This window comes from Lichenostomus cassidix, chromosome 1Ab (genome assembly GCF_008360975.1).
Source record: "Lichenostomus cassidix isolate B80296 chromosome 1Ab, HeHo_3.0, whole genome shotgun sequence".
In the NCBI taxonomy this organism is placed as follows: Eukaryota; Metazoa; Chordata; class Aves; order Passeriformes; family Meliphagidae; genus Lichenostomus; species Lichenostomus cassidix.
The window spans coordinates 8086386-8103828 of NC_139481.1; the positions used below are offsets into that span (position 1 = coordinate 8086386).

The 17443-nt window shown below is 43.6% G+C and overlaps 1 protein-coding gene across 1 annotated transcript in view; it reads left to right on the forward strand.

The window, feature by feature from the left end:
• The window catches only part of ABTB3 (ankyrin repeat and BTB domain containing 3), a 176406-nt gene that overhangs the window by 118819 nt on the left and 40144 nt on the right, over positions 1–17443 (forward strand). The window contains exons 4-6 of the mRNA XM_085049691.1: positions 739–891; positions 12807–12972; positions 16194–16283. Coding sequence (XP_084905817.1) covers positions 739–891; positions 12807–12972; positions 16194–16283 — 409 coding nt within the window. The remainder of the gene's footprint in view (positions 1–738; positions 892–12806; positions 12973–16193; positions 16284–17443) is intronic.

Sequence of the window (17443 nt, forward strand, 5' to 3'; positions counted from 1 at the left end):
TGGTGCCCAGGCTTTGTGGCCCAGAATGCCACCATTCCCTTCTGGGGGCAGTTTGGTATGGTTTTGCTCAGTTGGCAGAACAGCTGGCACGAATGTGTAGCAGTTTGATGCTGCTAAAAATGAAACCAAGCAGTCAGATTGCTGACCTGGCTCACAGATAACTCTCACAGTGGCTGCAAAGTGCCTACTTTCAGCGCTGAGCACAGGGTGCCCATAGCATTGGCAGGAGATGCTGGAGACCTTCTGGGGCATCCATCCCCTGTCCATCCTTGGGGTCTCAGTGTTGGGGCATCCCCTGTCTCTGCCCAGGTCAGTTCTCCTGTCCCCAGTGCAAAGTGACAGGGGAGCAAACCCAGGCCGGTGTGTCAGCCAGAGCAGGGCATGGTCCTGTGCCAGCTGCTGCTCTGTTTTTGGGATTGCTGTGTGAAGGATGGGAGGAGGGCTTGCCAGGCGGGTGCACTGACCTCGCAGGAACCCCATAACTGAGCATGGCTCATGAATCTCACTCTCCAAATAGTCCTGCCCCACAGACAGGGTGACACGTCTCGATTTAGACCTGTTTGAAAATTGCTGAGCTGGTTTGCTCTCCCATCGTTTCATTTTCCTCATTCCCATCTCCGTCTATATTCCTATTCTCCCACATATATTCACACACCCTCTCCCCGCTGCTCTCTGCTCATCTCTACCTGTTCTCGTTGCCTCTGCCATGCCTGGCACTGATGTGTGTGTGTTCCCCAGGCCGTTCATCGTGCTGCCTCCGCTGATGGAGTGGATCCGGGTGGCGGTGGCTCACGCGGGGCACCGCCGCAGCTTCTCGGTGGACAGCGATGACGTGCGGCAGGCGGCCAGGCTCCTGCTGCCGGGAGTTGACTGCGAACCTCGACAGCTGAAGTAAGTGCACCGAACGCAGGTCGGCTGCTGCGTGCAGGATGGGGCTCTCTGTGCTGGCGAGGGGCAGGCTGAGGCTCTGGCACTGCTGGGAGGCGCAGGGATGCTCCGGCTCGCCGCTCTGTGTGTTGCAAAATCAGCTCCTGTTTGCTCACAGCCGTGGATAAGCTGCTTGCATGGTGATGGGTGCCTGACTGTCTCACAGCTGGATCGAGCCCTGATGTGCTCAGCAGAGCTTACATGCTGCTGGTTTTTTTTTCCCCCTATTCCTATTAGGTTCTGCTTGCTAATGAGGGGCTGAAACCTTCTGCTAATTGTCTGCTTCACGTTGCTTTGCTATAAAATACCGAAATGTAAGTGGCAGGGCTGCAGATATATTTCAGGGCTTTTGTTTTCAGCATTAATGCTTAAAGGGCATATTTAAACTTGGAGGTAAGACTACTTCTTGCAGTAAAATTGTATTTTTCATGCTAATGTCAGTTCAAATTACTTGTAAATGTCAGCCCAGATAATTTGACTTTTTCGTGTATCAAATGTGACCTTTTGGTTTTCTAATGAAGTCTTAAAGTATTTATTGCCAGGATATGCTTTTAGTATCTGTTTTGCCTTATTATTATGTACTTGTATAAAAGTACGTTCTAGGACTGTTCTGGAGTAAAGAATATGTTTGGTTTTGATGTTCATATGAAAAGGCATTCTGAAACTGCCAAAGCAAAAATTATTCACTGCTATTGCTTCACAAATTTGTACTTAAATCCCAATTTTCATCAGTCTGCCTCTTGATCCAGCAGTAGTTGCATTCTTTGCTGCAGCACAGTAAGCAGAGGGCTGATTTACATGATTAGCTGTGACAAGCTGCATGGGAGCAGCTGCCTTCTGTTGACTCTGGCCTTGACATGCTCTTTCACCAGCGAGGATAATACTTTACTTCCAGATCTACATAGGCTTTTTATAGTCACAGCTATTCAATATTTAATTGAAGAAATATGTGGAATTTCAAAAGGCAGATCTTGAGCATTTCAGATTTCAAGCCTTGGCTGTAACTGCTTCCCTTTGGTGTGACCACCTTGGCCCTCTTTCCAGAAGTGCTTCATTCTGTGTCCCTGCTGAAATGTCAGGACTTACAGATAAAGGTACTACATTGGTACTGCACACTGTCTGAAGATGTGGCACTTGGTTCTGAAAAGGCACAATTAATTTAATACCTCTCCAAATGTTGAGGTAGGATTGCAAATAAGGGAATAATGTTTGTATTATATATCCTTTGTCTTAAAAATTAAGGTAGATGCAGTTAAATATCTGTGTATTAAAAAAACCCCACAATATAGCAGCCAAAGTTGTATTTTGACAGAGTGTAAATGTGTGTGTGTATATATATATATACACATATATATGTTAAAAAGTCATCAACTGTTAGTTTTGCAGGAGTTTCAGAATAACTTGTGGAGCTTTTGGAGAGCTGTATTATACTGCAGAAGAATTTATTAATTATGGGGAACCAATCAGCACTTAGTTTAAAGTTGCCATCAAGAATTCATTTCATAAAGAATACAAATGATTGTTGTTGTCCAGCTTGTCTTGCAAGTGGGAATGAGCCTGAAGAGCACAGCCTGGGATTAATCAGATGAGAATAAAAAGAGAAACCATTCCCGAGACAAATTCTGGATTTTCGAGAGACCAGCCTTTGCAGTGTGTCTGTGTTTGACTGCAGGGGCCTGAATCATCCACTGATGTCCCAAAATGACAATCTCTCTGCTGTGCTGGCAGATGAGTGTTCATGTACCTTGGGTTTTATTTTGAGGTCTGTGCCTGCTGTTGGTGTAGTGCAGCAGGTTCTTTGCGTAGCTGCAAATAAGACCCTGGCTGGCTCTAATCCTGAGATCAAAGGGAAGACTGAGCTTTTCTGAAGAATAATGGGAGTCATCAGGATGTTAATTTGGAACTTTGCAGCCTGTAATTTTTTATTTGTGTTCAGCAGACCCTCAGCACTCCTGATTTTCATAAGCCAAACACCAACCCTTCAGGGAGGGTACCTTTCCACCTCTTAACTCCTCAAGGAGCATCAATTCCCTAAATTCTAACACTGGGGGAGGGAATACAACAACTTTGCAGGGGATAGCTTTTCAAATAAGCTGTGTGGCGGATGGCAGCTGAAGGATTTTAAAAGCAGTTAGCTTGATAGATTTTTTGACTTCTCTAGGAAGGGTTTACTAAGTAGTACCTTGAAAACGGTTCAATTTCTAGGCTTTTCACAGCAGTCTTCTTTAGTCCCTAAAACAGAGACCTGAACCCAAAAGTTCCCATGGTCTCAGGTGATACTGTGTCACACCATGGTTTTGATTCACAGACCTGTCATTGCGAGTGCATAAAGCAAAATCAGCTTCCACACTGGAAAAACATGCATATGGGGAGAGGGAGGGATTGGCAGGATCTCAAAGGCTGTGAAGTTCAGGATCAGTTTGAATAAAACCCAAATGTTCAGCTTCTTATCTGAGCCACAGCATGGAGGTCTCCCTGCAGATTCAAGAGACACTTCCCAGCACAATCACATACTCCAACAGTGAGCTTCCCATTCTGTGGCTTTGGAAATCATCCCTGCTTTTCCTGCCTTTTATTCCTCTCTTTTGCCCTTCTTCTGAGCCTTTTTAAAAAATCCATCTCCTTAATTTCTTGCAGTGGTTTCCTCTTCTGAAAGAGGAGCTGCTTTTGCTCTGGGTAGAGGAGTGAGGGAAGCTGGAATCAGTCAGGAGCTGCCTGTCTCCTTCCTGATCTCTTTTTTCATTTTATAGTAGCTGATGTGCCAGAATGTTTCTTCCCTTTCCCCAGCTTTGGGAGATGAGCAGGGATGTAAATGTTCACCTTCCCCCAGGAGTGAAAGTTTCAGACAGAGCAGTTGTTTCCCCCTGTTGCAAGGAGATAGGTCCCCAGATGGACTGAGTGCTGGATGCACAGCAGCTCACTGAGATGTCAACCAGGCTGTGTCCAAGATATTATCATAGTGGGACAGCACATCTAATAAAGCCTCACCTATGCCCAGGTCCTTTGCCCACCTGAGGAGCTGGCTGCACTCAGCTGAGGGCTGTGTGGCTCTCTGCTGGCGTGGAGCTGGGAAAGGTGGGTGCTTTGCTCCCTGTTCTAGACCTTCTATTCATGAAGGAATCAGGGATGAAGGTAATTTCTCATCAAAAAGGGGCATGGTGGTAAAAACTATGTTGTCCTGCCTTTCTGTTGTCATAAGAAGCCTGCACAGGCACTGTCTGGCTGCAAACAGATGTTGGCTTCTCCTCATCATCACATCTGCAAGGGATACCTTTCCCCTTGCTCCAGCTAAACACAAGAAGCTCTTTGCACATCTTTCCTTCCTCCATGCTGTGTGATGTTTGTCAAAAACAGATAAAACCCAGCTGTTAGACATGTGAGGAGGAGGATCACTGGTGCATGACTGCATCTGGGGACTGCAGGCTGATGGCAGAGAAACAGAGACAGGGAGGAGCATCCTGTGCTGCTCATCTGTGCCTTTTATCAGGGTCAGGCCCTTCATTTCTGGTGGCAATATATTGTGACAGTCTTGGAGGGTGTAAAGATGCTGGAACACCCGTGAGAGGTGGGCATCAGTGCTATCACCCAGCAACTTCAGTGAATACTTTGCCTCTGGTTTTGGGGAAGAAAATCCTGTTGGAAAATGAGAAACAAATAATAGCAGCAAGGTTATGAAAACGGAAAAACTGTAATCAAAAGAAGAGAAAATTATGCAGCTTAATGCACTCAAATCAGGATGACCAGATAACCTCTATCCCAATGATGAGAAAAAGCTGCCTCACAAAATCAGGGGGTCAGAGGGAAATATTTTTAACAAAGCCTGGAGTGATGCCATAACTCTATGGATTAATATTAGTAATGCCCAATGTTTGAAAAGGATGAAAAATGATCCAAGGAAAATTCCAGGCTGTTAGTGCAAGGCCTTTGAATGTTTTTTCAAGCAAAGACTGATTAAAGACATGTTGTTGAGGGAAAAATGGGATAAAATGTGACACAGATTTTCTAAAGATAGATCTTGCCAGGCTAATCTAATAACTTTTTTTGATAAGATAACTGATTTTCTACCCCAAGGAAATTCAGCAGAATTTCATCTCTTTGGACTTGAGTAAAGATTTGATACAGTCCACACAGGGAGCTATTAAGGCAGAGAAGATGGGGGTTAGTAAGGAAATTGGAAAGTGAGCAGGGGTTGACTGAGATGGGGCTGCAAGCAGGGACCTTCAGCTCTCATTCTTAAAAATTGGTGGGTTTTAATTTTCAGAAAGGGTTTTGGCACAAATTTTAGCAGTGTGCTCATGAAGTTAAAATTTGCTGATGCCATGATGCTGAGAGGCATTGTCCTGACAGAGGAAGTTTGGGAAATCATCCAGGAAAAAGTGGATGACCTTGAGGGCTGGGACAAAATAAATGGGATGAAATGCAGTTTTCCACAAATGGAAATGCAGTTTTCTACAAATGGAAAGCAAACACATTTTTAAAATAAAATATACATACTGCAGTGTATATGTAACATATACACTATATATGCAATCTAATACGTACTATATTGAGAGCAGAGTATTGGAAAGGTGATGGTAAAGGCTGTAGAGCAGTATTTAATCTCAGAATGACTGTAAACCACAGAAGTGGATTTTTCCTCAGCCATGAAAAAAGCAAATGCATTTTGAGGCTGCACTGGGAGAAGTATTTCCAGAAGAAACAGAAAAAGAGTGGTGCCACGTGAAAGTGGTAGGAAGTGATGTGGAATCACAAGTCCTGTGTCCTGGTCAAAAAAATATTCACTTTGGACCAGGTAGAAAGAAATGGGCTGGGATGACTTGATGTTTTGACAAAACGTTCTCATGGAGGCAAATTTGAAGAAAGAGGCTCATTCAGCTGAGCAAAGTGTGTGCTGAGGGAAGCTGGGGCTCTGCTCCAGAAATACATCAGGAGTAAACACTGGGGAAGGAAAAACACACTGTTGAAAGGGCAGCATGGCCACAGCAGGGTGTGATGGTAGCAAGCCATGAGCAAGTTCACACTGCAAGTGTAGATGTGTCCAAGCACAGGACCAAATTTATTCACCTGCAGTCCCATGTGCTCCCCCAGCTGCTGCCCTACAGGCTCACCCGGTGCTCAGAGTAGCATTTACAGCTCTGATCCAGAAAGGTCTTGGAGCAAATGCAGGGTCTGAGTGTCTTGGAAAATCTGTCTTTAATTGAAAATCAGTCCTGATTTCCAATTAGCCTTGTCCTGGGAATACCTAAGTCTGCTTTTCTGTCTGGGACCATCCCTCTTAACTAAGGCTCTCTAGGAAAATTGGATTATCAATCTCAATAGCAAAGGTTATTTGATCATCCTTGGCTCATTGTAGAGAGATTTCTTAAAACTATGGAAAGAAGAAAATACAGTGATGTAAAGGGGAGATGTGTTATTTGTTGTTTCAGAGCAGTCTGTACCATTTGCTGTGTCATCCTACTGCTGTACCACATGTGCAATTCTGACTTGAAAGTGAAAGCAGAAGAGTTGCATTTAATTTATTTATGGAAATCTTGTGCTTGTACTGGAGTATGAAAATATAAATGGACTTGATTAGACAGAGATTAGAAGACAGAAAAATATTTCCAATGTTCTTCCTTCTCTCTTAAAATGTGTTGGGTAAGGGGCTGAGTTTCTGGAGAAAGAGAGGGAGTATAAAATTGCCAAGAAGTTTTGCTATTTAATTAGATACACCTTTAAGTGGAAATGGTTGGTGTTTGCCTAGCTTCTTGAATGTCCTTGTTCTTCCCACCAGTTTTCACTAATCCTTTAACAGCAGCCATGGCTGTTGCTGTCATTAGATACAAAAATGTGAGCAGTAGCAAACAAGCTCCTTGACAAAACCCAGCAGTCCCTTGGGGCAGATGGTGCCAGCAGATGAAGGAGATTTTATTACTTAGAGTCAGAGCACGGGTTTCTGAGGTGAGTCTCAACCTGTCCTGCCAACTGTCTGCTTGAAGACAGCAGCAATAAAAAAAATATTGAAGGGAAGGGCTTGGGCCTCATGTACTCCTTCACTTTTAGGGCAGAATACAGTTGTGTTTTTATGGGCTTTAGGATCCAGCCTTTTTCCCATTGCAAGCAGCATCATTACTGCTGTTTTCATATGCTCTGTCCCTTTTATTGCATCCCTGAATATTCTACATGTCCCTGTAATACATTCCTGAGCACAATAATCAGGATACAGATAACACACCATTTTCAACTCGTTAGGGAAGACTTGTGCTATCTATTTATATGAAAGATGAATCTGTTCTGAAACTTTCCTATGGCACTGTGGCCTTGTTCAAAATCTGAGCTCAGATTTAATTTTGAACATGGTTCCTGACCTATATATGTGGAACTGGAATATTATGACTGTTTTGAAATACAGATTTGGGTCTTGATTTCACAGTCACATCACTCTTTTAATGTATTTTCCAGTTTTTCTGACCAATTTATTCTCAGACCTTTGACAAGGATAAGAGATTGGATGATAAATATCCGGAGTATTTTTTTTCTTGTCTTAATTTAGCTTCTGATTAAAGTAAATGGAGATATTCTATTTCTGCAATAAAAAGTAGTGCTTTTCATCACTTTGATCAACATGTTTGTGCTTACATTTTCCTCTCTCCAAAACTGAAAAGGCAAATAATTGTCTCAATATAGTATTTATATTGCAGTTCTATTAATATCAGCATTATAGTCCTTTTTAAAGCACCATGTTGGAAAAAAGAGTGCTCACAAATTTAAATCAAATTGTCTGCTGCTCCCTCTCACTGTTTGTAGTCTCACTGAAGAGCCCCAGGCAAGGAACAAGACCCTTTTGTGCTATGGGCTGTGCAGCCCAGATCAAAACTGTGATCCATGACCCCAGGAAATTCAGCATTGCAAATTCATGTATATTGCTGACTAAAATATGACTCCTGCCAGACTTCCAACCAGCTGAAGTATAATTTCTCACTCAAGACTCATTCATCTTTAGGACAAACCGAATAAATCCTACAAAGCTAAAGAGATGGAGTTAATTAGTGGATTATCATTCTTTTAATGGCAAGGGCCAGTGATTGAGTCCCAGGTGGACAAACAAGGTTCTGATTTTTGGCTCTCAGGGTGGTGATCTGTTCATTCCAGCCAAGGGGAACATTTGTCCTGCTGCTCATCACAGGCTGCACTCCATTTCTTTTAAATCAACTGCGTCTACCAGTTACGATGGAAACACTTTGCCTTTGAATCATCCATTTTCCCAAATGTATTCAACCCATGAGTAACTTATTAAAGATCTGCACTGACTCTCTCTTAGCCAGTCGGAGTGCAAATGAAAAAGAAAACATCCCTTGTGTTTAAACCGCTGCTGTAGAAGTGCTGCATTATGTTTTTATAATGTGAGTTTGGGAAAAGAAAAATAATTTGCTCTACTGCTAGGACCCATTACAAATGAAGAAGATTATCTTTGACTCCTTTCAGAGGTTTGAGCTCTTCAGAGTGTGATGGAGTGTCATGGTCACCATGCAGTGTTTGACAGTGACCATTTGCAAATAATTAATGTTACCATGACATTCCCCATATAAAGCCACAGTCAATTTAATTATGTGCAGTGGCAACACTATAATGATCTTGAAGATAACAGCTGTAGAAGCAATATCTGTCAGGAATTAAAAGAGGACTTGGAGAAAATTGTATTGCATTGTGAGTTAAAAAATGTGGTCACAGTTTTACTGCAAATATAAAATTATTTCACTTGTTCCTAATTTTGGTTTTATTTATAAAGGCAATTGGTGGCTTGGTTTGTGCTAGAGAGGGAGAGAGTTGACAGGCTGTGTGATTGAACCCCTGAATTAGAGGGGTGAATTTGCTGTTGGGCACAAGGACTATGATCAGTGTGTATTATTAATATGATTAATTAATGTTATTTCTCAGTTCTGGGAGTGGGAGCACTATGCAGGGGTGGTGGTGCCAAACAGCCCCACAGGTTGCTACATAGGGAGGTTCAGAAGGGACTCTGGCTTTTGAGAGAGGTTATCACTCTCAGAGGATGTTGGTCAGTCCTACCTTTGTATCACCTCTGGGAGCTCTCAGTGTTTGCCTGACCCCTTCAGCATCTGCTGTGGTGATGTCCTGCCACCCTGACACTGTCCCTAGGGAGGAGAGGAGATGAAGAGCATTGCCCCCCCCCAGGATCTTCTGTTCCTCCCATCAGCCTTCCCAGCCCCTTGGATGAAAATGCACCTTTTCTGCAGGATGAGCTCTTGGGGAAAGGATGATCCATGTGAGTGCTGGTGGCTGGCAGACTCTGGTGACAACCCAGCGTGGCCTTGGAGGGGACATGCTGCTGTTGGGCTGGTGTCAGCCTCCTGTGCACTTGGAAAGATCACAAAGACTTTTTGGCAAAAGGGCCCCGAACTGACAGTGCAGCTGGGGAGGTTTCCAGCTCTGTTTGTGCCTGTGCTCTCTTCCCTTGCTCAGCAGGCACAGTTTCACAACTCTCAAAAGTGACCCAATATATTTAGCTGACTTTACTGTTCCCCGTCAGCCTTATGTTTCAAGCTTTTCCCATCCCTTTCCCACCTCTTCAGAGCTTGTCAGTATGTTTGTTTCCGTCCAAGTTAAAGAGTCTTGAGCGAGTCAACCCTGGGAATCTATTCCCTTCCTCTTTTTTTATCTTGCACTCTTTAAGTTTGTGATTCTGGATGGTGTCCATGATGGAGCTTTGTCCCCTTATACAGTGTTAATATGGAACAGACTCCCTCTGCTTCTTTTTGGAACCAATATTATGCAGTGAATGGTAAGAAAGAGGACTTGGGAGAAAATGCAGTGCTGTGTTGGCTTAGGTTTGATTTTTGATGGGTTTGGGTTTTTTTAATTTTTGGGTTTTCATTTTGAAATCAGACAGCTCGGTCTGTCTGCCGTGCCATCTTCCCAGCTGGCTTTCTCCAGTGTTAAATGTGATGCTGTGCTCTTCTATTTGTACTTGTAGTTCCTGATCATTTTTTGATGTCTCTTCACTGCTTTTTATCAGTACACGTTAAATCTCTTTTTCCTTAACTCATTCATCTCTCTGGCTTTTCGAGACATTGCTTCCTCTCTGCTCTTTTCCCTTGCGTCATGCTCTTGTTCTATTAAACTCACCAGTTTGATCACTATCCAGTTTATTAGTGGTGGCACAGGCAATGGTCTGTATCAAATTTTACTGTATAGTTTCCTTTCCCATGTCCCATAAATTGAGGCTGTAACTCACAGTGGTCCTCTTTGGGGTATAAAAAGGCAGAGAGCCATTGGTAGTGGTACTAAGTTGAGGTTTCCTGTTTTGTGGGCCTTGGTGTGGATCAGACTCAGTGCTGATGTCCTCCCTGCTGTGCAGCCCAGGCACTGCTCTGCATCCATGTTCTTGTTGCAGTGTTTTTACAGCTGCAGCATCCTGCAGCCCTTGGACCAAAACACTGATCCCCCCCCCCGAGTCAGGAGTGGTGATTTGCTGATACTATCAGCAGGAATTTATAAGTCTCCTTCCTTGACTGGAATAAGCAGGTAAACTGACATGCTTTCCAGGAGACTAGAGCCCACTGATGGAGGAGTTCCTGATGATTTTTGAACCCATCCCAAAGTAGAGATCTGGGGAGCCCATACAGGATAGATGAAGTAGGTCCTTGTTCCTCTTTCCTCCATTCTGTGGGTGTGCAACCCAGGTCAAAGTCTGGCTTTCTTTCAAAGAGGAGATGATCAACTCTCATTTTGCATGCACTGAGCTGGGCTGACGTCAGTGGAGCTCTGTCTGAGTTTGACCCATTTTATTCAGTGTATGTTACATACCTCAGTACAAATGATGAAGCAGTGACTTAACCCAGGCAGTGATTCATATTGACAGACACCTCTGCAGAGGATGTCTAGATCTTTCCACAGCTGCACTTAGCTGAGGAACCACCTCTTTTTGAGCCCAGAATCATCTGGGAATGCCATGTGCAGCTGGGAGGTCCAGCATCTCTCCTCCATGCACCAAAACCCCTACAGCTAGCTTCTGAGCATGCTTTATCTTTGCCATGCCTTAAAGGAGGGCACAGATGATCTCCAGCATCTCATGCTGTGGAGGTAACAAGCACCAAATGTCACTGTAGCTCTTGTGTCAGAAATGAGCTGTGTGGTGTGAATGTGTTCAGCCTCCATTGCTTCCATGGATCTCAGTGTCAGTGAGCTCAGCCCTGCATATCTCCACTGGGTTTGCTTTTTCCTTCCATTCGGTCAGAAACTACTGCAGAAACCCAGCCTTGCTGTGTGTTGATTTCTCACACACTGCTGGTGCAGAATGTGTCATTGCTTTGCAGTGTGTTTATTGTGACAGAGCCTTGTGCATTCATCTTGCAGCACACTGTGCTGGTGGAACGTCATCCTTGTTCCCCTGAGTGCTGACACTCCAAGCATACCTTTTCTGCATTCTTAGGACATGAACTTCTTTTTATCAGTCAAAACCCAGCCTGAGCAGTAGAATGAACATCAACAAAACATGTGTTGTCCTCCAGACTGGTTGTGACCCAGCACAGTCTGAGCTCAGATGCCAGTTTCAAACCTGCAGAAGCTTTGATCAAAACACTTTGTATTTTGCATTTCACTTTCCTTCCTCTGTTGAAAGAGGAAGAGCAGCAGCTATTGCTACATACCATGGCTTCTATATAAACAGCATATTTGTTGCATAGTGCTGTTAAATATTAAGCAGTGTTATATATTTTATAAAGCTCTGATAAAGCACTTTGAAGAAGAAATTTAAATGATAGTGATGTGCTGTTTGTATTTTTCTTTTGATTTGCTGTGGTTTTTACATATGAAATAGAAACCAAGTATTTGATGTATGCTTGACTTTTTCACTTTTGATCTCTATTTTCTTTTTCCTTCATAAGTAGCCCCTCATTTTCTGACCTAGCATTTTTGCAGATTTGAAGAGATGTTTTTCCAAACAGTCCTTTATCCAAGTTCACACCAAAAGCACTGTGGATTTGGACTCCACCCTCTGCCCCAGACACTCCTCAGCATGAAAGAAAAGCAAATCTGTCTTTAAACAAGATGAAACCGAGTTGGATAAACATTAGATTTGAATTGCATGGCTCTCTCTTGAGCTGTAGATTTGCATCTTGGCTAAATAACCCCTAGCCTTTCTTTCATTTGAAATGGATATCAGTTTACAGTTTGGAGATCTTTTGATTAAGACCTAAAAAGAATGACATCTCCTATGCTAGATGCAGCTAGCAAGGATTTGTGGTGTTTTGCCATGACTACCTGGCATGATTGCCTTCTCTCCAGTTGCATGGTGGTCTTATGTACATGTGGCCCTGCTTGGGCCAGGTGACCTCTGAAGGTTCCTCTCAACCAGCCAGCCTGGGATTCTGCATTTTGCACTTTCTGCCTCCAAAACCACTTCTCTGTTAATGGGACTGTGCTGCTAAGATCCTTGAAGGTGTTTGGAGTGACATTATTTTCTCTTTGTTGTATTGTCAACGATTATACATCCATTTGATGTAAGTTCAAAGCTTACTGAAGTCACTGGAAGTTTTCAGGGATCAGGGGAACTAGATAACCTTGCCATGCAGAGAGAAAACTTTTGGTGAGAATGTATTGTGCATTGCTTAAACCGGGAAACAAAATCAAGTGAAAGCTGTGCTTTTTTCCTCCAGTTTTTATTGAAATGTATAACTTGTCCCATGAAAGATAGACCAAGGGCAATCTCCATTAGCTTGCATTATCATTGCCCATTCAGCATTTCCCTTGCACATACAGGTCAGAGGAGAATGGATGCATGCCTGACCTAAATCCTTCAAAACCAGGGCACTGTATTATTTTCCTCGGGAGCTCTGTCCTCTGGCTGTCCTCTGAGGGAGTTTGTTTCTCACCCACAGGATTGATGACTGTTTCTGTGCCTCTCGCAAGCTGGATGCAGTTGCCACTGAAGCCAAGTTCAAGCAGGACCTGGGTTTTCGGATGCTCAACTGCGGCCGAACGGATCTGGTCAAGCAAGCCATATCCTTGCTGGGGCCAGATGGGATTAACAGCATGAGTGAACAGGTAACAGGATAGACGTTTAAAGAAGCAGCTGTGAAATGGGAGAGTTTTGTCTGCCTGTCACGGAAAATGAGCCCCAGCTTTCAGCTCTACACAGACAGGACCTTAATGCTTTCCCTGCATTACTTGGCACTGAGTTAAAGCACTGCCAGGTGAATGTCTGCATTAAGTGAGGTCATTTTGAGTTGGATTGATTTGTCAGTACTGAGGTAACTCGGCATGAGGGCAACTGCATCCCCTGAAATCTTCCTAACAATGAACTGAGTCGAGTGCAGCCTGAAAAAGATCCCAGGAGAGCTTAGTGTTGAGCTGAATACTTAAAACTGCTTCAGCAGTGTGAGACAAGGCTTGGTGAGGTGGGCAGCCTTCCCCTGAGCAGCTCTGGGATCTGTCACACACTTCATGTACACCACCCAGCCCGGCAGGAAATGGTTGATTGCTGGCACTCTTAATTGATTTCAGTCCAGTTTGAAGGGACCTTGCAGACCTGAAAGGATCTGTGCAGTTACCCCTCCGTTGGTCATTGTAGCCAACATCCACCAGCTGAAGAGCCTAAATTTCCCTGGAGTTGCACCTCCATGAGGCTTTTCTGGTGCCCCTGGGGAAAGTTTGTCACTGCATGTTCCCAGAGCTGTGGCATCATTTTTGGCAGGAGCCAGGTGGCTGCCACCTCTCAGGTGGTCACTTGGGACAGGAGCTAGGCTGTTCATGGGTTTAGGTCTTCTGAGATGAAAACTGCTCCAGGAATGTGAGTTATGTTGCTGTTTAGTAGCTTCAGTTTGAGTCAATAGTGTAGATTCATCTGAGAAAAGCTTTAGAAGACGGCAATACTTCCTGCAAAAAAATGGTATCAGACTGTTTATTCCAAGGTTCATACATTATACTTTTTAAATTATTGTTATTTTAAGTTAGTCTGGACCTGGAAACTTTTCACAGCATATTTCCTCTGTCCTCCAGGCAGAAAACTGGGAACACTCTGGCTTGATTCATCAAAGTACCTAATCATATGCTTAACTCTGAACACATGCTTTTACATCCTATTGGAGTGAAAGTTAAGCCTGTGCTTAAATGTTTCACTGGATCAAATGTCCCACATCTTGCAGGATCCCACATCTTGCAGGACAGAGCCCTAAGTCACACAAAGCTGAAAGAAAGACAATAATTTTGTATTTTGCCAAAAGCCAAATGCCCTTTGTGTTGATTGCACACATTGTTGCTGTGTTCCTGTGTGTGCTTGGAGCACTAATGATGGGCTCATTAAAAATCCATTCCTCCCTCGTGCAGAGAGGGGTGAGTGGTGCTCCAGCACAAGGCTGAGCTGCAGGGCAAGCCTGGAGGGACTGGCAGAGGCAAAAGCTACAGGGACAGCAGGGCAGGGAAGGGGAGGTTAAAATCCTCATTAACTCTTTACAGCCCTGATATTGCAGCATGACATTCTGGGCCCTTTTCAGTTGGTGTTACGTCTTCTTTCAGCTGCAGCAGGGTCAGAATATCTCGTGTGGTTCCCAGGCAGAGCCTTTGCTGTGGGTGTTGCTGCAGGATTCCTCCCTGTGGCTGCCCACATGCTGGCTCTTACAGGGCCAGCCTGGCACCAGGCTTTCAGATTCATTTCTACAGATCTGGTTAGACCCCTTGTGCTAAATAAACACTTGACTTAATTATCCAGTGATGCCACTTACAGAAACTGAAAAAAAAACCCAGTTGAAGGAACATGTATTTAATTTTAAGCTGCTACCCCATCCTCGTGTTCCAAGGCCCAAACCCAATATTTTTGTAATTCTCATGGTCCTGTTTGTTCCCACAGTGTTTGTTGACTGCCAAAGGAAATGTTTTGCCCCGGCTGTGGCTGAAGTCCTTTCAGATTCTCTTTGCAAATAGCTTCAAGTCACTCAAGAACTTTCCTTGCCTAGGGTGAACTTGTTTTTTCTTAATAATGGCATGAGGCCCCAAATGCCTATTCCACAAGCACACTGCAGATTGGATCCTGTGAAATGCTCAATGTGTTTCAGGGAGAATATAAGGACTTTGCACAGGCAAACCTGAATTTATATTAGCTCTACAAGAGCAGCCCTTCATACAGAAACATCTCCTATTTTAGCCCTGCATACAGACAGGAAAACTGGGGTAGTTCAGCAAACCCAGCAGTGCTGGGCTCTTGCTAGGAGGAGCAGTGTCATAGCTCAGTGTCTGGGCAGGATGGATTCCTCCAGTTTCTCTGTAAATAACTTCCCTTCATAGCAGCACCTGGGTTAAACAGCAATGGACTGTGGTGTGACAGCAGATTTACTGGGGACCCTGAGGTAGGCTGTAAACATGCATCACAGGTGGCTGCACGCTTCAGGAGATTGACTGCAAAGCAACTGGTGGCTGTTGGTATTTAATAAGCAGCTTTTGCTGTTGTAATTTTGTAATTTACAGTAGATTTAATAATTTTGTTCATGGTTTCATCTGGACTCATTACCACAGCCACAGCAGTGCTTTCCTTAAGGGATATGGTGATCAGCCATAGCAGGTATTTCAGATTAATACAAATTGCGTTGTGGTGATTCTGTAGTGAAGGGTCACTTAATCTACTTTTTCTCCAAGCTAGGCCATGTTTTCCTAGAGCCAGCAACTTGCAACAAAGCTGTCTGGCATTTTTCATTTAAAACTAAGTCCATGTTTGCTAGGGAGTGCTACACAAAGCCTTGACATTTCCAGCCCCTTACAGTATCCATGTTGAAAAAGCTGGGCTCAAATCTGACCAATATTAAAAGGAGCTTGAGATGTTTTAAAGGCTCTTTCAGTAATTAGAAAGTTATATTTTAAGACACTGTGATTGTAGAAAACTGAGTAGAATTGTTGTGTTTTTAAAATACAGTAGAAATAATGGTTGCTCTGGTGAAAACATTTCACTGCTGGGGCCTCAGACACAAAGGTGCTCAGGTGCTCAGTGTACAAGGATGGAGGTGAGGCTGGCAAGCCTAGTTTCACTCCCCATGCTGAAGAGAACATGAAAAATGCAAGCAGTAAGCACAAGTGACAACAGAAATGGAGATTTTTACAAAAATGGTTGACTTTTTGCTACTCTGAGGGGCATGTTTGTAATAAAGGTAATGGCTTTCAATAAATACATACTGTTAGTCTTGATGATATATACTTAAATAATTGTTTTAAAAATATCAAAGTGAGTTCTGTGTTAAAATTGTCAATTCCTTTGTTTTTTAACTCCAAAAAATGACTAGGGCATGACTCCACTGATGTATGCTTGTGTCAGGGGTGATGAGGCTATGGTGCAGATGCTGCTAGATGCTGGAGCAGATCTGAATGCTGAGGTGAGGACTTTTTGTTGGTTGTATCTTTTTTCTGTTGTTTGTGTACATCTTAAACTACCCCCTGAAACTACAGCGGAGCAAAAATCACAGGAATTAAAAAGAAAACTGTCTTATCCTGGATGGCACCACTTGAAATGAGCAGTGAAATGAAATGGCACTAGGTTAACACTGGGATTCACTGCACAGAACGGGTTCAGTCATGGGACTCAGGCCACAGGTAACGCTGATTTAGCTGTGTTTGCACCCTGCAAATGAATACAGGAGTTAGCACAGCCCTGAGCACAGCTCTGATGATGCTGGAAGGACTCACTGAATCTCAGCTGGCTTCAAATGAAGAGGGTAAAAGAAACAGCCATCTGGTACCCTGCCAAAGCTCAGCATTTCTGTGCATATGGATGCTCCAAGTAAGCATCCCCAGCACACAAGTGCCATATAGGTTCCGTTGTTTTGTTTTACAAAGTGCCTTAGGCTAGAAACTGTTGGCTGAGGAGCTTGAAGCTTCCAGAATATAAATGTCTCATCGATGAATGCACATCACAAACTCAGACAATCTGTCCACCAAACAGATTGTTGTCCAGCTCAGTGCAATGCAGGTATGTACATTTAAAAAAAAAACATTTGAAAATCCATGGAAGAGTTACTTGTTAATGATTCCAGTTTCAATTTGTTGAGGTCATGAGTAAATTAAGCTGTCTGCTTCACTTATCTGTGTTCCATCTGTTCTGTTTGGACTTGAGCAAGCTGATAAATTGGAGTCACTGCTTCAGACAGACGTTTTGCACTTTTAAAAAGTCTCATTTAAAACGTGGAAATGGATGTCACCCGTAGGAGACTGATAGTGTTACTACCATGTTGTGAAATCAGCTGGTGATTTCAGTTCCCCACAGCCAGGCACACCACTCTCAAAGCTGGCAATAATTGAACACTTGAACCCCATGTCAGACCCAGAGACTGGATGTGCAGGGAGACTGATCTCTTCCTTAACCCTGCCTGTGGCTCAGATGTGTGGTGACATTATTTGGTTCCTAGGACGAGTTTTCATTAGGAGCAGTCCTCCCAATTGCTCCAGTAATCTTCCAGACTTGAATCAAATGGAAATTTAAAGAGTTTTGTCTTCCTGAAACTGCTGACATCTGAGAGAACAGCTTCAGTGAGGAATG